Genomic DNA, 25,191 nt, shown 5'->3' on the forward strand with positions numbered 1-25,191 from the left:
CATTAGAAGGTTTGTGGTCAACTTCCACAACAAAAATTTGTCTTTCACTTCTTACCAATATAATTTATTTTTATACCTCCTTCTTTAGTCCCTCCAGCTGCAGCAATGCTTTCTCTTTAATTTTTGCTGTTTATGTCAAGCAGTTTGAGTTGCACAATCATTTTGTCACAGCTATGTACGTACCTTCTATTCAAGGTAAAATAACATGGAAGGAGCATTTATCTAAACTTATTATCAAAAACCTTCCAGAACTCAGGTGCCCCACAGCCCATAGGAAGAGCTGCGATGGCCATATCCAAAAGCTCCAAGCCCGTTACAGGTAGCCAAAGACAGGACTATTCCACAGCAAGCCCCCAGTCCAAGTCCTCGGCTGCATAAACAAGCTCTGCTTGGATGGAATATGTTTTCCATCATGTCCTCTGGTCTTGATGATTCATGGATAAGGCTCACTGGATTCCAAACGGGAATACAGTGAGGTGCATATGCATGCCTGCATGCACACACATGTAAAGAGATCAAATTTCTTGGATAACATTGGTGTTCACTTGCCTTACAGAGCACACCTAGTAAGATATTCTTTTGTAGTATGCTGTATCACTATCCCAGGATGAAGAAAAAGTAGAAAAAGGAATGTGAAACTTTAATTTTCTACCCATTCTCCTCACAAAGAGTTAAACAGAAAACGCTTGAAATTAACAATCAGCAATGAAAGAATATATTTCTTTTCTTTTGTTTTAGAACTTCAATAGCCTAAATTCGCCCATGCAGGACACAGTCCAGGCTACAACTTCCACACTGACTTGTAACCATCAACATGTTTGTTAGTGGGTCCCTGGCACAACTTCCCCTTATGACAACCATTACTGTCCCAAGCAGTACAGATGTAGCTTCTCAATGCACAGCAATGAAACATCTTTTTTTATAAGAAGGCAGATCAATTTTCTAGCAGCCTGTCTGGCTACACTGTCTGCGAAGGTGTTGTACTACTTTAAAAAGGGGTGGCAGAAATAGGGAATATATCTTTTCATACTGAATGCACATACTGTTAAATACTGAGAATGTGTAATAAAGTAAATTCTGTATCTCAATATTAGCAGTCTGTGTAGTAAAGTATTCCTTTTAATAATACAACTTTAACCTGCTTGGCAGCTTCTGAAATCCAGAGGGAATGGTGGATGAGGCAAACTACAGTTTCTGCTTATAGAATCTGTGTATGATTACATGGGTAAAACAGGTATGGGAAATGTTCTATTACTGGAAAATCTGTTGTGTTTTCACACTGCTAAGAACACAGGAGCAAGCTGTACTGAACTTACTGGTACAGACATTTTGAGAGAGAAAGACCACCTTAGACACTAGATAGCATCTGCTCTGAGCACCAGTGACACTAGAGGTCAGCATGAGAGCATCTACATTAGCATTTTAGCCCGGGCCAGAAATGTGCTTTGAAGTATCCCACACTGCTAAAAGCCCACAAGACTGAGCAGGCTCAGAGTTTGCACATTTGAAGATTCTTTTAGGAGGAAACTAAATGAAAGATGCCACTAGTGGCTGTCTGAATCACATGCCCAAAATATGTTTAGTCTGAAACAAGCACCTGGGCTAGTGTTATGAATGTGAGGTTCACTCTTTGGATTTGATTTCTTCCTGCTGGACCACTTGCTGATGTAGACAGTCACTTATTTTATCTATATCAGAAGTAGCAGCAAAGCACCTCTTTGTCAGGTGAGAAATCATACTCTATATTCCATTATATGTATGTATGCAAAGAGAATAATGTAAAATACAACTTCTCAAAACTAAAAACTATTCAAATAAGCAGAAATATTGTAAATTCAAAAACACAGATGATGGCTGATTCAGAGCATCAACTCCAGAGTATTATACCAAGTGTCCAAAATCACCAGTTAAGAAGACATGTATGAAGATCTAACAGTATCTATAACACTACTGTAAACAAAGCAAAAAGCTAGATCTCATTAGTAAAGTAGAGGGCAGAAAGAGAGAGAGGGCAGAAAGAGAGAGAGGGCAGAAAGAGAGAGAGGGCAGAAAGAGAGAGAGGGCAGAAAGAGAGAGAGGGCAGAAAGAGAGAGAGGGCAGAAAGAGAGAGAGGGCAGAAAGAGAGAGAGGGCAGAAAGAGAGAGAGGGCAGAAAGAGAGAGAGGGCAGAAAGAGAGAGAGGGCAGAAAGAGAGAGAGGGCAGAAAGAGAAGGAAAACGTAAAAGGGGATTAAGATAAGCTTTACTATGAAATTGAATGTAAGTGTAAATTTAAAAATAGGAATTTGAAAAATACAGTTTGAGAAATAAAGTGAGCTTGCTAGGAAATCAACTACTATATGAAGTGCATAGATTTTATATGTCAAATCTTCCCCTCATTCTCTGAATTAGACATGCTGCAACTACTTATAATGTGTACCCTAAGGCCACCGGATAGAAAAATGCACAGAGGTTGCTGCTGAGTGAAAAATAACCCAAAAGACGATATGAAAGATAAGCAAAGAACTCAGAGAAAGGTACACTGAGGAAGTCAAGAAATGAAAAATGAAAGGGAATATCTAAAGTGAGAATAACTAAAAGACACGCTGAGTCTGCCTACATTTTGGTATCATCTATAAAATCTAAGAGTTCTTCAGGCAAATCAGTCCGGAGAGAACACAGCAGGAAACAACAATACACATTAAAGATTACTTCTTGCTAAAAATCTAAATGATAGTTCACCTCAGCTACAAGCAATCAGGTAATCTATATATGAACGCTGAAGGACATGGAGTGCAAAATTGCAAATCCAACAGAAAGCATTTTCGTATTAAATCTATCAAGACAGAATGATGGGAGAAAAACAAATGAAAGTATCTATACTTATGGTATTCTTCTATTGGTGAGACAGCTGATTTTAAGGATAACTTATTATTTCATATTTCATTTACCATTGGCAAGTATTAGATAGGAATTCTTCCAATATTAAGAGGAAGAGCCTTGCTTTTCATTTTATCCATGTCATGTTGTGTCTTCTCAGTGGATGCAAACTATTGCTGCCAGAGACCCAAGATGACTTGCGTTGCTGTGAGTTGCATTATTTAGCTAATAAATCCTATTAAGATGTCTATTAACACAAGTTGGAGCCTCATATTTACATAAATGTCAGATAACTTGGGTTTCTTGCATATCAAGCTTTACCTGCAGAATGTGATTCTAATCCACCCAGAACACTTTTGCACACATACAAACAGTCAATTTTTATAGAATCATACTATGGCTTGGGTTGGAGGGGATCTTACAGCCCACCCAATTCAAGCCCCTTGACATGGGCAGGGCTGCCCCCCACCAGATGGGGCTGCCAAGGGCTCCATCTGACCCAGCCTTGAGCACTTCCAGGGATGGGGCACCCACAGCTCCTTCTGGGCAGCTGCACCAGTGCCTCACTGCCCTCTGAGTGAAGAATTTTCTCCAAACAACTATCTTAAATTTCCCCTCTTTTATTTTGAAGTCATTATTCCACTATCCTATTCACATATTTAGGAATAAAAAAAAATTAACATCAGAATTGGTTCATTCCTGAATAACAAAGGAAAGCTGTCAATGCAGAAAGAAATATGTAACAGCTGCATTCTGTGTTTGTGCTAGCAGAAAATAAAGTACCAATCTCCCCTGAAGGAATACTATTGACTCTAACAAAGATTCAAAAAATGTATGGCTACTAAAACTACATTTTTAAAACAAGATGGCATGAAGGTTTTGTATTTCTAAGTTTTCAAAAACAAGCAAAGAAATACAGCAGGCCACTGATAATGATTTTCTTTGTCATAATTCATTTTTCATTTGTTCTTGAAATACTAAGGCAAGTTTATAAAACTGAAAGAAAACAGATCTTGTGCCAATGCTTTAAAGGGTAAATGAGATGACCTGGATAATTAAAATCACATAAACCCGGCATCAGTCCTAGGAAAATAATGGAATATTTCCTACAAGTCTCAATTAATGAAGGATTAAAGAAGCTGTTTAGAATTAATGTCAGTCAATATGACTTTTTTTTGGAAAACAGAACTTGCCAAGCTGGCATGGTATCTTTGAAGAAACGGCAGGAACCAGGTGCCATTCTGTGCTGCCTACTTCTAGAGAAGAGTCTGGATGGCAATGAAATTCCCTTGAAAATTGAACTTGTCTCTGAAGTGAGATTATACATCAGCATGACACGAAACACCTGCCCGCCAGTTTTACTGGGCATGTAGTGTTTAATTGTGGTTTGTTTTCTCCAAGAACTATTTCTCTTTCTTTCACTCTTGGCATGCAAATGGCAAGCTACTATTAAACACAATTTTTCAAACTTAATAGCAAAGGGAAGTCATTTGAAGAAATGTTCCTAAATCTCATTTATAGCAAAACAACTATTGCTTTGGTCCTGGTGTGAAAAGAGCTGAGTTTGAGATTCATTTCCTACACATTATGATGATCTACTTACTAAAACATTATCATAAGAACTTCTGCTTCTTTGCAAAGTCCAAGATGCAAATTCTTGCAACTTCCACAAGTTTATGATGTTCCTCAGCTGATGTTCTTTCAGCAATCCCAGCAGACCTAATTTAATTTCTAATCTTTTCACCATGCTTAACACATTTTTCTAAATTACTTTGCATTTGTACTCAGAGGGAGTACTGGCTGATTTTTGCTTATCAAGCTTTCTCTTTTCATTCCCATTGTTTCCTATGCAAAAGGAATGAAGCTAACTGCATAGAGCAATTCAGTGATCAGCTGCTTTCAGTCCATACCGTATTTCAATAACAATATGGCATATATTTTGGGTTTGACATATTTCATGCTCATAGCACAGAGAGGCGTGTACTGTACTTTACCTGTGACTTTTGAGTGCAGGGCAAAAAGCCAGATTTTTCCAGACAGCTCAGGAAAATATGAGTGCACAAGTTTAAAGGTATAGAAATTGTGCACATCTGTGTTTATTTAATCATGTTATTTTTTGGCAAAGAAAAATATTAAAGTTAAGAATTTCAGCTAATGTTAAAAATTTACAATAAGTAAATTGAAGAACAATCAGAAAGACAATAGGTACAAATAACAATAAATGCTCTGCTGTTCTACCAGACACATGGTATAAGATTTCAAAATTTCATGTCAGAAAATGTTAAGATGTTTCTGTTGATATTCTTTCAGTACTTCCAGATTTAGTAATGTTTTTATTCTTATCAAAACAATTTTTTTCTTAATTTTCATTTTTTTTTGACTGATCAAAGCGCTATTCCTTGTCATATATTAAAACAATCTTGTGATATACTGAATTTACTTTCTACACTGTTTCTTGACAAGACCTTTAAGGATCTGTGGCAATCAGATTTAATTACTTTATTTTTACAAAAGTACTGCATATGCCTAAAGAAGATGTAAAACTGCTTTCATGTTTTAGAACTTCACATAATCTCCCTCCGCAGAACTTTCTTCCGATTTGGATACAAAAATACACAGCTCAAATGTAATGCAGAGCTGCCATGATAAAGCCAGGAAAGGTGTTTATGACATCTTATACAGACTATATCTTCCTGAAGTCCTCCAATCAAGTGGCCACAAATTGTTACTGAGGGGCCTTCAGAATTCTTCATGTGTGACGCTTCAGTAGATAATCTTTCACATTGACTGAATTTATTCCTCTTCCATATTGTTTCTGAAAAATGTTATATAGTGGAATTCCAATTTTGTTATTATTTTCGTCTTATCCAATATTTGAGAACAAACTTCACTGCTCCTAGATTCATCATTTCCAGCCTCAGTTTTCCTCTTGTTTAATATACCTCCACGTCTTTAAATTCTTATTTCTTCTTAAGCCCTTTGAGGAGCTACACAACTATTCTCTCATTACTTTACAGGCTGAATTTGTTCTCTCCAAATATTAGATTTGGTTTTCTCTGTGTTTTTTTTTTATTATTCCTCAAAAGGGAAGTGGAAGGAAGTATAACCTTTCCATGTAGTGCTTGCTTATCTTTAGAGCACTGTCTCTGATGCCTCATTCCTTCATTCATACAGCTTTTGTATTATAAAAGCAAGTTTTTCATCCCCTTTTCTGCTCATCCCTTAAAATCTATTTCATTTTACCTCTGCTTCCATTATAAGCAAGGAAATTAAAATAATTATAAAATCTTACAAACATCTCCAGATTCTTACTACTCTGGAATTATCCCATCCAGCATATTCAATTCTATTCCATTCCATCCAGTTTTTATATATATATATATATATATATATATATATATATATATATACTGTAGTGCACATGCAAGAAGTAAAAGAAGTATGCCTGTGGAGTTCACAATGGCACACGTAAAATAATAATGTTCATGAATGAATAATACTATGCATAAATTTTAGGGTATTTTCTGTGCAATGCCAGGAAGTTCTTAGTCAATACATCAGAGAACCAAAACACATTGATAGCTAATTTAGAACTGCCCACATTTGTAGAGAACATTAATTATGTTCTTAGAGCTCATTTAAAATGAGCTTTTAATTAGAGAGTATGTCCTCATATCATAATTCTTAAAAGGACAGAAATTATGAGATGCTAGGTAATTCTTAAAATAGCATGCTTCAGTGTTCATATCTTTCTTTTATTTTACTTGAAATGTAAAGACTATTTGCCTAAAGTCATTACTGGTTTACTCATGGCAGTTAAAGCGTAGGATAATGGAGAATTCTTTTTCATTTTTTATCAGCAAGGATGTACGTGGGCCATCCCACTAACAGATGTCTCCTCTAAAATGTAGTAAAAGGTCAACAGAGGAAACATTACCTCTATAAACAAGAGCATAATACATTATATGACTGCCGTAGACTGGGAGATGATTGATCAATTTTCCTTCCATTATTTGTCTAATTATTCTCACATACTGTAAGAAGATAAAGCACAGCACCACTTTACAAAATTTGTGAATGCAGCTCCATGAAAGAGCTTTCACAGTACTTCACAGCATCATCCCTCGTGAGAAAGACTGCTCGCTTAGATAGCATCCAGTAAAATCTTATCAGTAAACCTATCTTTATTTTTTTAATTCAGCAGCTCAGCTTTACTTAATTCTCCAGTTTCTAATATTGCACAAACACACTGCTGTATAACACATTACCATCTAGGTTGTCTCTGCTTGTCCCACGCGTCACATTTGTCATTGTTAGAATTCAACAAGAACTTAAACTGATTACCTGGTTTGCTTTCATTTGGTTTACACTGAACTTCTTCAACACATTCTGCAGGAAACCATCCAATATGTCCCCGGGTGCTGCCTTCCCAGAATCCACCTTCTCCAATGCTTAAAACTAAAAATAGAGACATAGGAAGCATTAGACTTTTTTCTCTTGCAATGTAAAAGCTAAGATTAGTTGAATAACTTTTCAATAATAATTGAATATCATGCTCCTAAGAGCAAACGCTTTCCAATAACTCAAATTCTAGTGCTGTAAAGGTAATCATAGAGTAAACTTTAAATGTAGCTTAACCCTAATCAGCCTTTGAAGTCCCTGCCCCTGACTCTTTTTATCAGAAGTTTTCTCAGCCCTTACATAATCCCTTCTATTTTCAGTTTTTGCTTTGCCATTTTAATCAAGGATAAACGCACAGTCATATTAACACCAAAAATGTCTTGCCTGTTCAGATTAAGCTGAAGTGATGAATGCACCGTAAAATTGAATCCATGTTGAAACTGGGTTTTCATATATATGTATGCATAGAGAGAGAGACATCTCATATGTTTTGTACTTCCTAAGGAAACATGCCATTTTATTTAGTGGGTAACTCCAGAGACGTGTAATATAGGTCAAGTAATGCGATTTAATAGTTTGAGTATGCAGCAGCAAATACTTGAACATCCCATAGGTGCATTACACAATGTACGTGCCTTTTGAAACATTCCAGTGACCTTTCTCAGTAGAAGATAATAAAAATAGGGACAGAATAAGTTTCCAGTGGAAAAAAAAAGCTGTAGTTCCAGTTATCAAGGATTGTAATAATTGCAAAATAATAATGCTTATTTATTAAAAATAATATTTTTACTTCAAAGCAATTGGAGGTGAGATTCTTCCTAATCACTGTATTAATAATATACACTGAAAAAACAAATGTTCGATTAAAAATATACTATCAATTATTTTAATAGAATACATATGATATAATAGACTAATAAAAACTTGGGTAGCTCTTCAAAATAGGTTGACTGGAAACAGAGTCAGTCATACAACACAGGTCTTGAGTACATCTGTACAAAACCCAGTATTCAGTGTGGAGGTCCCTGAGCTACCAAAAATAAGTCCATGGAAATCAAGGTGGCACAATTCCATTAGTAGTGTGTTTGCTAAGCCAGCCAAGCTAACTGGTCCTGCTGAAAATCAAGGCTAATTAGCCCAAGCTCACCTCTTTGCTAATGTATGCATGGTCTTCGGACCCAGAATAAGATCTCTGCGGAGTATTGCAGTATAGTAGGGATATTAACTTGCTCTGAGCCATTTTGATGATTTCCAGCATAAGCACTCTGCTCTGTTAAAACATGCCTTATCAGGCTTTAAAATTGTAGTCCCAGAGCCTGACTGCAATTGAATTCTGTATCAGTGGTACTGCTGTGACTCAATGGCTTTGAATTTGAACTTGATTTGCACTACTATAGACTCAGATGAAAATCAAATCAATGCCAGGGGAAAAAAAAAACAGAAAAGAAAAAGAAAAAAAAAAAAAAAGGTGTCCTGAGAATACTAAAGAAACAGTAAGAAGCCTGGTCTGACAAATCAGGATCTGTAAAAACAGTATTTGAAATTAAATGTTCACCTCATTTGTCATTGATGCAATCCTAAGATATTTGAGGTGTTGCTTATGAAGAGTGGATAACTAACAAATATTTGAGAGAAAAATATCTTTAAAATTGTCAATTTTCAGTTTTTTAATATAGCATATTCAGTTGCAGATTCCACTAACTGCTTATTTACAAATCACTTTCAATGGGAAGTACATTTTAAACCCAAGAAAACATCCATTAAAGCAAAATGTTACACCTGGGTGGGTTTCAAAAATACTGTTTACAAAGCACTTCTCCGATATCATGTACGTAGGAAAACCTAATCTAGAAAGTTAGAGGCACTGATTTTGGAGCATAGTAACAACTCCACAGTGAGAAGGAAGCCAAATGAAAAAAATTCAGCATGACTTTTCTTTTAGTTACCTAAGACCTATTGCTACTGTTTAGATAAGAAGAAAATATTGCATCTCTATATTTACATGCAAAAAAAAAGAAAAAAAAAGAAAGCTGTAAATAATACATAAATAGAAGCATTAACAAATACAAATTTGGGGTATAATTAATGAAAAATATGTTTATAAATTCCAGTTGTTCTTGAAAAGTTTGTGTTTATTACTACATAAAATCAACCTGATAACTCAGTCTTAAAAAAAATAGAAGCCTGTTCATTCATCCTATATATATTAGGTATTTATCAACATTTAACATATTTTTAAACAATGTATACTCTGTAGACACAAGAATAGAGTGCATTTCTTACATATGAAATAAGTAGGAAAGCATAATTAATAACATACATATAGCTATTATAACTACTGTAGCATCCTATTGTACAGCTTCAAATAACAAATGCGAGTCCAAGCTTCCAATCAGCTGAAACTGCAAAATGTGGCAGTAATAGATTCCTGTTGAAGAGAGTTCAGAACTGAACCTGTCATTAACCTGTCGAAAATGCTCCAAGGTACACTGATATTTCAATGTCCAAAAACGTCTAAAAAGCACAGCGAGACAGAAGTTGTGATTGTCACACCTGTAATTTCATGAGTTTACAATAGGAGCAGCTGATAAAATATCTAAGTCAAGATGAGAAAAAGAATGTGTTTTCTAAGTCCACCTGTGAATACAAGGCAAAAAGAAGTTGCCAGAAAGCAAAACCTTTCCCATTATTGCATGGATTATTAAATATCAGCAATTACTAACAGCAAGAGAGAAGAAAATATCTTTAGACCTCCCTGAAGACCTAACATCTATAGAAAAGAGGTAGAAGAGAAAATGAAGTATAGAATGCAGCCAGACTTCACCATTCTTGTCTAAGTTTGTCTAGAGATTAAATCTACAAATAAAATATTAATGATTATATAAAGGAATACAGTATTATGGATATCAAGAAGAAGAAAACAATTGGAACTACAAGAGGCGAATGTGGAGAAGCCAGAGATGCAGCAGATGTACTGAGACAAGACAAAGTACTGGTGAGATGGAGAAGAAGCACATATTGCCTAATACTAAAAATGTATTTGAATTTGAGATAGATACATAGGTCCTGCACTACCAAAAAAACTTGAAATAATCTTTTCAACAAATCTCAGGCGGTGTCATTAATATGAAATTCTGCAGCAGGAGTCAAAAATAAAATATTTTTTGTATTTATAAAAACTGGCAATGTTTCATGTATTCCAACACAGATAACATATATATATATATATATATAACATTTTTTAATTTATCCTTTAAGTTCCCTACTATCTGTGTGTGTGTGTGTATATATATATATATATATATATATATATAAAACATCTTTTAATTTATCCTTTATTAAATATATATATATAATTTGTTGAAACCACTAATGCTCTTTTAGAATGAGGGCTTAATGTCTGTCTTTTCCTTCTCACAACAACGTGTAAGAGAGATGTTGTAAGAGATAATTTGGTACCACAAGAGACTTTCTAGTCAACATTTTCCCTTCTGAAGGACATAACAATGGTAAATCAAAGGATAACTTTCCCAAAATTAATAATTAGGCTTTACCCTTTCAAGTTTTTTTTTTTTTTTCCTTTTGCTTTTTGTAAAAACAAAAGATGTGGTTGCTATGGTAAGAGCAGGCCAGAGTTTCTTTACACACAATATGAATTACAAAAAAGAATGTGATGTTATAAGAATGAAATTAAGGCTCTAGTAACATTGTGAATTCTGGTATGTCTTTTCACAACAAAACTATAGTTTAAAACAAGAATTATATTTAATTACATGAACAAAAGTGCAAATCAAAATTGGACAAAGACCAAGCAGTTGAATAACATGAAAATATGCATAACCCTATCAGAATCTTATATTTTAATATCATTTAAGTATTATGCCTAATACCAGCCAGATTCTGCATTGGTGAAGTCCAAAAAATGGTAAAGAATCTATTTACAGTACCAATCTGTCATAGGGTATTTAACAACTTCTCTAAGTTTATTAACAATATAACATGCTCATCTCAAACTAAATTACTCAACAAATGACCAAAAATTCACTATATGACCATAAATCAAAATACAAGAAAATGTATTCTTCCACATTATAGCTCCCCTCATTATTCTACTGCCATATAATAGGGTGTAAGAACATTTTTCCATCCACTGATAATGCAAACAATTTCTGAAATTCTTAATAACGCTGAAGATTCAACAGAAGAATTGTTTTAGTTATCCTTTCTGCAAAAAATGTAATGGAAATTACAGCCAAATACAGGCGACTGTCTATAGATGTTGCAGGGTTTATGTGAAACTGCTTTCTAATACCTACAACCAATTTTTGGTGCTATTATAAAATACACTCTTTCATGGGAAAACAAATACTTATCTGTAGAGGTAATGATAGATCTGCTACAAAAAAAGAATATTTCTACAAGTGAGAGAATAAAGGAAATGATCACAATGGCAACAGAGCGTCAAGTGAAGCTGAAAACGAGCTGAAACATCTACCAACAGAACTAGCCTATGCTGATGTAAGAGCCATCAGAGCTGAAAGTAAATGTGTTTGCTAATAATGAGCAGCTGAAGATCTCAATACTTTTAGTGAGAGGAGGAATTAAGAACACTCTGTAGAACTCACAGTAGAAAGCAGAAAAATTCAAAATTTCCTTCTTCATCTGAAAGGAACAATGACAGTGCCCCTTCCATTCAAAATGCAGTTTGACCATGTCATTTACCTTTATATCACTGCTCAGTTATTGCTGAAGAGTGCTATTTACCTAATGAAATGCAAAAGGCTTTCCTCTGAACCATAGATAGCAAGATTTGGTGAAAATTTGAGCTACAAATAACAATTTATCTTCTGGATTTTTTTTGAAGTAAGCTGTATATTTTTTAATTTTCTGAAGGGCACCAAACCAAATTATTTCTCTCAGAAACATCTACTATAGTCTTTTTTCTCTTAGAAGCATCAGTTTGATGCAAATTTGCAGAATTATTTGCCCTTTGGAAGGACAGCTTCCAAATGACAGATAACTGCTCGAAGAGTAGGTGTTTCACTGGAAAAACAGTTTTGCTTAAAAAATACCTTTAATAAGTTACAACTTAAAAATGTTTTTTCTTAACCTTGTGTTATAGGGGCAACATCTTTCCTCTAAATATGTTTCAGTATAAAAAAGTTAAAGGTTTAAACTATGTTTTCATAGAATCAAGTAAAGAGGAAAGTAAATTAAGTGATAGTTACCTTGCAGAGTGACAGTTCTCTGCATCTGAAGTGCATCTTGACTCATACATTACAAGCAAGACAACTGCAGGTCAATACAAGTTACAACTTACTCTTGCTTTCTCTTTTTCTGAAAATCTGGTTTAAATTTTACTCCATTTCTTTATGTATCCTCATTTGTTCCAGAGACATATCCTGCCTGCCCTCCCTGTCACTAATGATGAACAGGATCTGTCTGTTCTGCCTTATGGGCAGATCATTTCTGGCTTTAAAATACATGATCAAGAGAGACTGACATATCTTGAGACGAGTGCAAAACTACTAGAAAGGAACTAATTGTCTATAGCACTGATAAAATCATGTTAAGGCCTCCAGCATACAAACAAGTCCCAGCTGCCATGTAGAAAATGTTCCTGTGCAGTCCACGTACAATCTGGAAGGAAAGCCTTGTGTATCCGCAGTTAATGATTTTGCCTGATTGACCTGAGCAGTCGGATTCAACAGTAGCTCCACATTTCTTTTAGTGGAGAAGCAAATTCAGCAGTCCTTCCCCATCTCTGCCTGTGGAACGTCGCAGAGAACTGAAACTGGGGAAGTAACATGGACAGAAGGTATTTCTCACTTTTAGATTTTACATTTAACTTCCAGTTTTGCCTCTAAAACCAATGTGTGATCATCTGTGACTTCTAGGATTAATCTAATCAAATTTCTGTAATCTATATGGCCTTTCTTGTTTATCTGAAAATCTGCCTTACTGGCCTGTAATTCAACCATTAAATTGTCTCTTTTTTTTTTTTTAAGAGAATTAATGTTAAACTTTGATAACTTCATGTCTCCTGGTTGTGTCTTATTCCCTCACCACCACCCCTACACTACTAAAGGATGGGAAGGCTTAAAAGTTTTGGCTGCATGTCAGCCACAGCCACCACGACCACAGTCAATATCAGGCTAAATCCTGACTCAAAGCAGCATTTTTTTCCCTTTATCGCCTGTATTTTGTTAAGAAAGAAATCAAGCAATGTTCAAGAAGAGGCCCTGGCTTGTGAGATGGTTGACAATGATGGATTGTTAACAGAGCAATCACCCACTACGTCAAAGTCTACAAATGCAATAATCTGCCCTTAATCCTCTAAATCTGAGGAAAGAGAGCTCAACTGAAATGGAACTGAATGAACTGTGCTGTTCCAGTCAAGATCTAACAATGTACACTTTTTCTCTTTACCTTTGGGAACTACCTTTTACGAAGCTAATCTCTTTGCTGCTGTTCAGGTGTGTGTCTTAGAGGAAAGGGGAGTAGAGATGAAAATAGTGCACAAAACAATCCTCCTGTACTGATATGAATATTGAACAAATTAGAATCAAGAAATGGAAAAATCTCTAGCTCTGTACATTTTATCACCATCTCTGTTGAGGAAGGCTTGGATAGAGCCAGGTTTGCTCTTCTCCAGAGAAATGCCCAAACTACAGGTGTGGGGAGTGCAGAGCAGAGAGAATTTGAAAAGCAGCTCCAAATCAACTTAGATCAGGAGACTGTACTACTGTGTCAGATGACAGTAGTATGATCGTATCCAATCCATTTCTCACCTCATTGGTATTCTGTGTCTATTGAACATTTTTGGTCAGTTACTTCTGAAGATGATGGGAATTTGAAGATGTAAGAACATTCTAATTCCCTTCACGCAGCCTCCTGAGCAAAGTAAGCACTCTTATTCAAGCAGGAGCAAGGCCTTGTCTTTGTCATATCACTCTGATGTACCAGTTAGAAGCACAATTCTGTCTCCTTCAGGTATGAGTGACTGGAAGAAATGAATTAGGTTATTATCTATGATGAGTCACAACTATTTATGTTAGGAATTTAAATCAAAGTGATCAAGTCAGGAGATGGTAAGGAAACTAAAGAAATCAATGAATCTGAGCAAGGTTAATTTCACATTAATTTCATCCTTCACGTTTTATAGTATAACAATCCTTATACAAACCTTTTAGGTTAAATTCAGTTGCCTGGCTCATTCACTCAAGCTACAAAATGCTATTGAAGAAACAAAATACATTTATGTAGCTCTTCCCTTTCCAGGATTTTATTTACTAATCTAACAATTGCAAAAGTCCCAAGAGAACAACTTCCCTTCTGCCCACTAACACTGTCTGCTGCAATATTTTCAAGCACAGCAGGTGTTTAATAATCTTTCAAAATGACTTATAAGTAGATTTCACAAGGAATTAAAACGTTAGTGATATATTTGGATTGCCTTACTGGCTGAGAGCACACTGAAGTAAAAGTAGTGTTGCAAGGGTCAGTATTTCTAATGCAGAGAACTGCTGACCTTCTGGTAGAACAGATGATCAAGTCACCACTACTGTATGACTTCCGTTTCTCTAACAGAAGAGAATGTATCTGGGAGCAGACCTTGATTGTGCTGAACTCCTCTCAGATGTACAGACTGCACCTGCACTGGAGGCATCTGACAAGATTCTCAAAAAACTGTATCTTGGAACACATTTGAGATACCAGAAAAACCTCACATATTTCCAGATGATGAACACTGGGAAATATATTTAATCACAGAAACAGAGAATCCAAGCATTTTTCAGAACTGGTCCATGTATTTGCCTTCCAGGTGAAACAGAAGGGGTGGTGATACCATGAGAGGCAATAAAAATAAAAGAGATAAGCAAAAATCTAGAGTTGGAGGCCACCCATAAGGAGACAGTAGATGGTACTCTGGGACCAAAAAATTAGAAAGATACAAATCATGTGGCAAATGGACACACTGTAATAAAAGCACATAATAATAGAGAGAAAGAGCAAAACTGTGAGCAAGATGAGGCTTCAGAGGTTTTCAAAGTATCTGAATTAGGCAATGCTTTATTTTTTTCTTCAGTCAATAAGTGGTAATTCATGTGCATTTCAGATATGTTGTAATATAACATTGTTTCTGGGAAAAAAAAAAAAACAAACACGTTATTATTTTGTTTCTAAGGGACCAGTGCTCTGCACTGAGTTGTGACCAGAGGTAGCATCTACTACTTTCACAACAAGACTACAGACTTGAATCACAGGTAACCTTCTTAGGGATGCATACATCCTTCTGTTTTTCTTTGTCTTCATGAATCAGAAAAGTATTCATTCTTCACGCACAAACTGCTTAGAAGCATTGCCTTATCCATACCTGAGTTTTGTTATAAAAGATGCCACTTGACTTACAGTTTAAGAATTAAATATATCAATGCAAAAGATTATTGAAGTGCATTTTGCATATACTTTACGTTGTGTGTTTGTGTGTGTCTGTTTAGACTGAATTAGTTTTATTGCAGTGCAATCGTAGGCCCATGGCAAAATGCAAAAGAAACAAAATATGATAAAAATGTTTCAATGGGAAATGAAGCTAGCTCTTCATTTATGTTTGAATGAAACCTGTATAAATATACCACGTTTATTTTTATATTGCCATGGCCCTTCTCTCATGAGTGGCAGACACACAAATGATGTCAGTGAGTATGACTAACAACTAAAAATAAAGCTGATATTTTTGTAGAGGCTATGTAATATTCTATTAATACAAGATAATTTTGTTTAGTTTACATTTTCTTTGGACCTTGCTCATTCATATCTTTTTCTGAATAGTTTCTTTGTACCATTTACTGTGATCTATCGTCACTTGTGCACTTTCAAAGGTTTTAGAAAGAAAAGAACTCTGTCTCATCTTCAACTGATAAAAGCACTTCTTATCAAGAGTTTAGGGATTCTCACCTCCATGTCCTGTCTTATTGTACCAAGTTATAAAAGAAAACACATAAAAACATTTCCCAATTTATCCCTATCTAACATGTTGTTCTGGTTTACTGCTGTGTAAAATCTTTATAGTGATTAATCTTATGGGATACTATGATGAGAACAGTCAAACTGAACAGAGCCTGGAACCCCACAAGGAATTTCTGTACTAGTCTGTAACCCAAGAACCACCTAAGCATCAGGGTACAGTGCAGCTCTCAAATTGGCACACGAGGTGGGTCAAGAGAAAGCATTTTATTTTTTAAATGCAAGGCAAGAGTGTTTTTACATACAGTGAGTCTCTAAGCCTCATAACAGGCATGCGTATCCCCAAACAAAATAAAATGATATTGAATTAATAGGCTGCTACGTAACCTGTGGAAAATTTCAGTGCTGACTGGATCGTGGACTCGCTAAGCAAGTTTCAGGGACAGAAGGACACAAGATCTACCAGTTACTGAGTGAATCTTCTACTCACGAAGGAGCACTTGATAGCCAGCACACAATACTGAGAGATGTGAGTTTTAATGTCTGTGCTTTCAGAAGATGGAGAGGAAGTCTATCAATCCTTCCTATTGGAACTTTTTTTTTTTTTGCTCTGATTCAAATAATTACATTTTCATTTGAATAGAGGCATGAATTGTTTAACTGAACCTAGATTTTTGTCAAAGTTTGTTAAGTTTGAATTCTTCCTCCATACCATTATGTGAGACCTTTTTAAAGTATTAATGTCATTTCAGTTGGATTCTTCATCTTCTGCATGACCTTGTTGTGTATGTTCTGACATATTTTTTGTGACATTTGAGGAAGCACTGACATGATAACAAGAAATAGGGTTTGATATGCTCCGAAACTTTTTTCTTTGATGAGTAATTGAAAACTATGACATGGTTCTAGCTTTCCTGTGGAAACATACTTAAATTACACTCAGCAAGACTTCATCTTAAGTAGCAGAACTATTGTTGTTTTCTTTTTCCTATGTACATTCTTTTCTTTTTCCAAGCTTTCCTAAAAAGGATTGACATGTATAAACACGTTGCTAGACTTCACTGCATTGAAGTTCTATAAAATGCTATAAAACAAGCATGCCTGCAAATCCAAGATCTCTGCTAGCTTTTTACTTCAATGTACAAACCATACATTTGAAACTGAAGAATCCCTGTAGGGATGATTTGATGTTGGATAGGTAAGCCTTGCTAAAAGTAATAAATAATTTAGAGTCAGCTTCAATAAACATAAATTATCCTCAATTTCTGTTTCAGTACTTTTCCATGCTTTGGTTAGTGCCCCCACAAAATCATTGTCTTATGTTCTGATCATCCTATTATAAGAAGATCTGAAAAGTAAACTAATTTCCCCCTGCATTGTTTTCCAGTTACTGTCACAGTAGCTTAGAACCAAGAGCTCTCAAACTAATTTATTTAACTATTAAACTCTTCATTGAAATTTAAATCCCTTGTTTGTTGGATATTTTTGCATATAATCAGCCCAAATTCTACTGTAAACAAGCAGCCTGGTAAAGAACATCCTACAAACTTCAGCATCCCAAGGAATGTGTTATACTTTTTCCACTTCTGTCAGGAAAAACATTTTCTGCTTTGTCTTTCTCCAGAACTACCTGGAGTCTCAGGTGTTTTATTCTGGTGTATAGAATCTATGGTCTATGTTGTTCTTAAATCCTATACATAAAGAAAAGTATTACTCTTTAAATCCAGCAACCCAGTTGAACAAAATCATGCAGGGATATAATGCTTCCCAAAGGATAGATATTGCTCAGCCATATTCATTCTTTATCTGTTGGCAGCTACTAGGATCCTCATGAATACATCTGGTGCAGAAAGCTATTTAGTACCAGTCATGGCTCCTCAAATTTCACCTTTTGTAGGAACCAGCAATTCTCCCTGGTGGTGATAAACCTTCTGCAATTATGCTCAAGCAAAAACTTCTGGAATGTGCATAAGTTTCACTTTTTTGTTATCGTTTTCTTTCAATTCACTAACATGTAGCTTTTTCTACTGTCTTATTCTGCATCTTTTCAGTGAGAACAAATTCCATGCAAGACCCCAGGCCTTCACATTTTCAGTATTCTTATGTAAAAGTATGAAGATTACATTTATATTCAATTTGCTTTGTTTTGCATGACAGTTGCTCATAATGTAACTTAACCTTTCTCTAGGTTGTACCCATTCTTTTGACATTTCAAGGCTTTTGTTAACTGATATTATGCATTACTTGTCTTGCATTTATTCACATACATTAAAAGCTTACAAAACAGGTTCCCAAAAGATGCAAATCTCTGTCAGTTTTGCTTGAATTTGAAGTCAACACTGCTATTTGAATAACTTGAATTTTACTTGATATCTGGCATTCCCAAGGAATTCTATAACCTCAGTGCTTTGCTTGCCTTTATTAATTTTACTCTAGCTTAGTTAATCCCATTACTTATCAACTTCTACAGAGTTTTATTAAGTGATCCTATTGGCTCTCCCTAATTTCCTTGTGAACCATTTTCTTTCACTCATAATCACTGCTTCCTATCAGACAGGGCACAGTCTCTCAGTCAAATCATTTTTTCAGCCCTACAGCAATCACCAGCTCACCTAAATTTAACCTTCCTCCTTCATCCTTGCATTTAAAACACATCTCACATGTGTTTCATCTTTAAAGTGCAGCATTCTTGAGATTTGCTCTACACCTTCTGAAGGACTGAGTTAAAAAAATTATTAAACTTACAAATGGCTTCAAGAGTCAACCCTTTCCAAAATAGAAAAATACTTTTTAATATCTCCCTAATTACTTTCAGCTACTACATATAAGATCAGAAAAGGGGGATATTTTCCTTTGGAGGATAAAGAAATTCAGTAGCAGGGAAATTTTCATCTGTTTAACATTTTTATTTAGCATTCTGAATTTATTCCTTTTTATTTGCCTTCCATAACTGAAATTTTGTTTGCATGTATTGAGTAGAAGATCTTTTTGTTCCAGTTTTAGCTGGACGTGCAAAACCACAGATTAAACTGCAGTTAACTCTCTTAGGAAGTTTCGTCTTGTACAGCACCTCTCTCACTCTCTCAGTCTTATCTGGAAGTACTTATTGTCTTCAAAGTAATAACATGAACTTCTACTTTGATTTTACTGTATTCTTGCTTGGGAAGTGCACCAGCAATGAGATGCGTATCACCATATTTGCTCCCTAGATTATTTACACCAGACTCTGTCTACATACTTACCCTAACTCTCAGGAGGGGACTCTTTCTATTCAACCACTAAATTGTTCCACTAGGAACAATGAGGAAAGGAACAGAGACTGACTTGACCCTACTGCTGTTTCCTTCATGAGCTTTTTGGATGGCCAACAAGTTTACAAACTTTTAAAGTGCTAATATCTTTCTGTAGTGACTACAGAAACCAATTACATATTCTGTGCAACATGCTGCTATTACTGCACCTATTTTTGAATTTTAGTAATACTTTAAAATTATAGTTAAGATGGCAGCTGAATATGGATTGGTTACAAAAAATAGAACTCAGAGCAAAATACCTTCTAAAGAAACAAAGGAAAAAGCACTTCTATTAAATGAGACATATTTTTTCCTAAAATGTAAAATAATTTTAAAATAAAATTTCAATGCTTAGCCAAAATTAATTACTCACCTTTTACTCTGTCTCCTTTGTGCAGGTGAATTTCACCTTCTCCTTGAGGTTGATATGGCTTTACGACAATAAAAAGTCTTCCAGGTACAGCACTGTAAAGCTTGCGTTTTGGACCCTGATAATCCAAGGCAGACAGAGTATCCTTGTTGGCACTAGGATTGTAAACAGCACTGGAAATTGAAATTAAAATCATTAAATGGTTATTTAAAATGAAGAAAGTTAATCATTTACCATCACATTTGTAGTATTAAATTAAGCATTGAGTAGCATAATCATCTTCCAGTAAGACATCTAACCCTGCAGAAAAAAAATAAATGCACACACTTTCTATTTTCATTTTAAATGTATTCTTTACATTCTGGAAATCTTTCTGTTTGAAATACAATGTGCATCTGACCATGTTGGTCTAGAAAATAAAACAAATAATACTAAAGTTTTTAGTTTTTCTACAAATTGAACTTGCTCAATCACAGTTCCAGATTAAATTTTCTGTACAACCATCACAAGCACCACAATTTGTCAGAAAGATTTTTAACTTTTAACTTTTTTTTTTTAATAACTCCCTATATAACGTTTGTTGGTAATAGATGTATTTGTAATATTGAAATGTTAACTGAACAACTGAGAAAAATGAATTATCAAGTGAATAGACAGAAAAGTTAATTCATCACTACTATGGACTAAATAATTAAGCTACTTCATCACTCAAGGGCCTGAAGCTAAATATTGGATCTGAATCTGCACTATGCATGGCTAGCATGTTCTTGAAGAGATCATTATAGCTCTCACAATGACTTCAGAGTGGTCTGTACTAACAAATCATAGATCATTAAAAAACTCACAATCTAGTTATGATACACAGAGAGAAAGTACTGAAAACTACTGAACAGCTCATTATCAAAACTCTCCAAAATAAGTAACTGTCAAAAAGATAGCATGAGAAAGAGGCAAATATTGGAGGGTAGAAAACTTGTAGGAAATATCACAAACTTCAAATAATCTACTATTCAATTTTTTTAAAAATGTCAAGTATGAAAGCCTTAAACAAAGTCCAGAAACATAAATCATTTGTAAGAAAGAAAAATATTAATAAAGATTTTTAGGAAAAGATGAATAATTGGTGATCTTGCATTTCAACTCTCCATATTCTTGTAAGGAAAAATAAATGATCTCACAATGCTATAAACCAAACAAAATATGAGGATTGCTCCTTACTGCTTCCTCATTTTCTCCTTTATTTTTATGATGAACATTTCCATCCTACTCAGTAACTTCTACATCACTTGGAACGATGTCTCCCTCTAACTTCATGATGCTTTTCTATTACCATGAAGATGTGCTGAACTGTCCCTAAGTCTTTAAAAGTAAACTCCTGTTGTTTGTGTTGTTTGTGAAGGACATTGCATCAGAAATGGCTCACACCGTTTAAAGAAAAACGGGAAAAGATGACATTCAATTTTCAGTTTGGCTCCATTTCTTTTTTCTTATAAGTAAAGAAATACTCAAAAACACTGTAAACAATCCAGATCGATAAACTGTTGATCGACATACAATTCCCAAATGTATAAAGCTGCATTTTCTGCCTAATCTGGTAGCAGTCAGGTAGCAGCATTTTATTCACCTATCACAGAAGCCTCATTCATTTTCTTTCTTACTGAAAGAGGAGGGTATAATGGCATGTTGAAGCTTTGCACTGAAGACATATTCTCACATGAGACAGGCTTATTTAATGGAAATCAGGGCTGCAGCATTGGAGTCATGACTTCTTAAAAATACCTCCCCTTTCTCCTCTTGCCTCAGTAAGTCCCATGCCAAGAAGAAGTTAGAAGAGAACATGGGGAGTTTAGTATGTTTTCTCCTTGCCCAGGAGTAGGCAGCCACCCCTGATTGGCGTGAAGAACAGCAGCCACGTAAGAATATAAACAAACACCTGAGTGACAGGCTGCAATAACCACATGGACCCCTTCCAGCATCACTTTCAGGCCCTCTCCTTCCCAGCAGCAAACTGCTCTCTGAAACCTCATTAACGTCCTGGTGATGCTTACCCTGACCTTTTCCATTATCCTGCCCCTTGTGCTGTTGTGGCTCCAAAATTCAATCTGTGGCAATGTCAATAAGGGCTTTGTCATATAAAGGCAGGAACAGCTTCACAGTGATGTACTGTTTGCAAATAATTAGCAGAGACAGCAACAATTCTCAGCTGATAGTTTAGCTGATAGTAAGTAGGTGGTCACACAGTGAAACACGTGAGGTGCCATTCAAGGCAGCAAAGTAGGCCTGTGACAACAAAAGGCATTGCCTACGGGGAGAGATTACTTATAAAATGTTTTGGTTGCCTTCATATTTATAGAGCCTTCAGTTCTCTTTGAGCACTTGTAGGAGATCTGGATCTCTCCCGGAAATGTCTTGTTGGTTCATAGCACAGATAGATCCTCTGCATCTGGACAGCTATGCATGCAGATATCATACTGATCCATTAACAGAACAACCTGCAATTTCAGGCACAACATTTGTTTGCACTGTCATTCATGCTAGTTTTCAAAATCACTGGTTCACAGAAAGGGAAAAGTGGCTGAATAAATCCAAACTGAACAAACATCACTCAAATTCTTATTCCTTTTTTTTTTTTTTTTACTTGTTCTCTCCCCCTAAGAAGTGTTTGCACTCCAGGAATATGGAAGTATGTTATCCCAGGAATATTGAAGAAAAGGCACTTTTTATCCATTACAGCTGAAGTAGTCACGGAACACAAGGTAAATCCTCCCACTTTGGTGACACCAGCAGCATTCAGTGGAACTCAAGCACACTCATTCTACAAAAACCATCTCGCAGCCGCCTCCTCACCTGAGTGAAGTCTTCTTACAGACAACATGGTTTGAAGTTGCTACAATTCTATGTGAAGAAGCGTCATCCAAATTATAACCAAATGAGTTTTTGCCACTATTGTAACATAGTTTGCTCTATTGCATGAAACTACTTGCCTAAAGAATTACTTTCAGGGATTCTTACTTCTCAGATAAATTTTTTATGCACCACATCCCAGCAATATTGCTGCCAGCACAAATAATCATTATCAGTTTTGGTGCCTTCTGCTGAAGAGAGAATACAAACATGCAGAATGTGCACAGTAACTTCAACTACATCACGTTTTACTGATTTGAAAACTCGAATAAAGATTCAGATACTTGCAAATAACGAGGAGAAACCAACACCTACATTGCTTAACAATACCCTTGCCTTTTCTGCACCAAAGAATGGATTATTTTTGATATTAGGAAACAGGATGGACAAAGGCTGATATTTTAAATGATGACTGAATTAAATGCATTTTGTCAAAATATTTAAGCACTGAACAACTACATCACTACCCAATCCCACCTTTCTTCATTTTTGTAACCCCATGCTTTAACCCTTCTGGCTTATCATCCTGGTGCAACTCCATCACTTGCATACTTGACAGATGCATTTCCCACGTCCTGTGCAAGGGAAGCTGTAACTAATTTACCTGTTCACTGGACAGTGGCTTCATAAATCTAAAGTCCTCATTTGTGATCAAAACCTAGACACAATCAGCTGCTTTATTATGTTACTTGCAATATCTACATCACTCTAATTAGTCAGGATTTGCTCTCCAGTGGGACATAGCTGCTGGTTATTTGCAGAGAGTGCCTGCTAAATCACATTTATAATTCGAGAGGAGAGGAAGCAGCAAAGTATGAGGGAATGTGAAACTCTGCAGCAAGGATAATCATAACAGGAGCCCTTGACACCTATCACCAACATCTCAAGAAACTCCCTCTGCTCTCAGTCAGCCTCCTGTACAGCTCCACTTATTGCCCACACTTATTCCCTCTGGTTTCCTGTTTGGTTCAGCACTCATCTGTAGAAGAGAAAACTTAAATAGTCTCTGCTCCATCACTCATAGCAGCTCCAGCACAGGTTTCAAGCATGACCAACAGTTTTCTATAGGGACCAAGAATCACAGAAATATCATTTATGGCTGCTGAATACAATTTTTTTTTTTTTTTAAACTATTAGAAGATCTTGAGAATTTCCACTGTGATTTGGAGCTGATGGGCTTTGCTAGATTTTGTAGTCTGCCTACTGTTCAAGCTCTGTAGGAAGGCAGCTAGCATTGACTACCAGAGTGTGAGGGATTAGAACTTTCACATTTGAACATGTCCCACTGTGTAGAGATTTTGTTACCTATCCAGTATATAGTCTACAAAACCGTCAGATAAATTCCATAAAAGAACATAGCAGTGTAGCATAATGACATTAGGAATATCTCATACTTTGTCAATGTTCAAAATTCACCTGATGTGCCTGTGCTGCTGCCGTTTGCCATCCTCTCCCAACCTGTTTAGGGATGGTGACCGGCTCCGGGAGGATGGTGTGTAGCTCCCCACAGTTTTTACAGTTCCATTAGGATTATTCTGCATCTGTTGAAGTAGATGAGGTGAAAGGCTGCGGTGGGAAGACGCAGAAGAGGAGGCTGACCACTCAGGGATATTGTTGATGTTCAGGTTGTTGTCGCTGTTGGAACGAAGCAAGATACGTGGTGCTGCTAAGGTGTTCGGGGGCCTCCGCCTTCTGTTTGAGTAGGTAGGAGCCTCCCTAAAGGGCACTGTGTAAAGAAAGATATCCAGGGTAATCACAGATGAATTTATCATTTATATGTGCTTACAACCCCATAAAAAGATTTAGCAACATACGGCATTGGTTTTTTTTTCTACAGAGCCAGAAACTTTACCTTGCCTCCATATTTAATCAAATTAATTATCTTCAAAACATCATTAAAACTGAAAACAACTGGCCAACATTAACGTGTTTACTGGTTTTAATAAATAGTCAGGCAATGCCAGCGGTCAGAGTCTGCTGAGCAGTCTGAGCTACAGTCTATGAAAAGGAAAACAGCTAATTATCCCTGAGCTTGACTCTCATAATGTTCAGATTTATTCTGTGTCCTAATATTCAATCAGAAAGACACCGAATGGTTCTGGTGTATCATCTTCCATCTCCCCTCTTCTATCAGCATCGAAGCTGGGAAAACTGTGTTCCACTGCAAGTTCAGGCCTAACCTGAAATCTGTTGTGTTGTCACCTTATCCCCATCTTCCAGGTTAAAAATCAAGGACATAGATTTTTCTTCTGGCAGAACTCTATTACACCTCTACAGTCCCCTGGTATTCACCTCTTTCTAATCTAGGCATTTCTACTCCATCTATTACTATTGTATATAGAGCATATTACCCCAGGGTAATACACTCGCCTTGTCACATGCCATGTCCCGGGGAGAAC

The 25,191-nt window shown here is 35.9% G+C and overlaps 1 protein-coding gene across 6 annotated transcripts in view; it reads right to left on the reverse strand.

The window, feature by feature from the left end:
* SHANK2 (SH3 and multiple ankyrin repeat domains 2) overlaps window positions 1-25,191 on the reverse strand; it is a 351,210-nt gene that overhangs the window by 191,075 nt on the left and 134,944 nt on the right. For all 6 annotated transcript variants that reach the window (XM_090140753.1, XM_090140754.1, XM_031593318.2 and 3 more), the window contains 3 exons: window positions 24,209-24,518; window positions 19,892-20,061; window positions 7,202-7,315 (listed from right to left, as the gene is read on the reverse strand). In XM_090140753.1, the coding sequence (XP_089996879.1) occupies window positions 7,202-7,315; window positions 19,892-20,061; window positions 24,209-24,518 (594 nt within the window). The remainder of the gene's footprint in view (window positions 1-7,201; window positions 7,316-19,891; window positions 20,062-24,208; window positions 24,519-25,191) is intronic.

The sequence above is a fragment of the Phasianus colchicus genome, chromosome 5 (genome assembly GCF_987193195.1).
Source record: "Phasianus colchicus chromosome 5, bPhaCol1.hap1.1, whole genome shotgun sequence".
Classification (NCBI taxonomy): Eukaryota; Metazoa; Chordata; class Aves; order Galliformes; family Phasianidae; genus Phasianus; species Phasianus colchicus.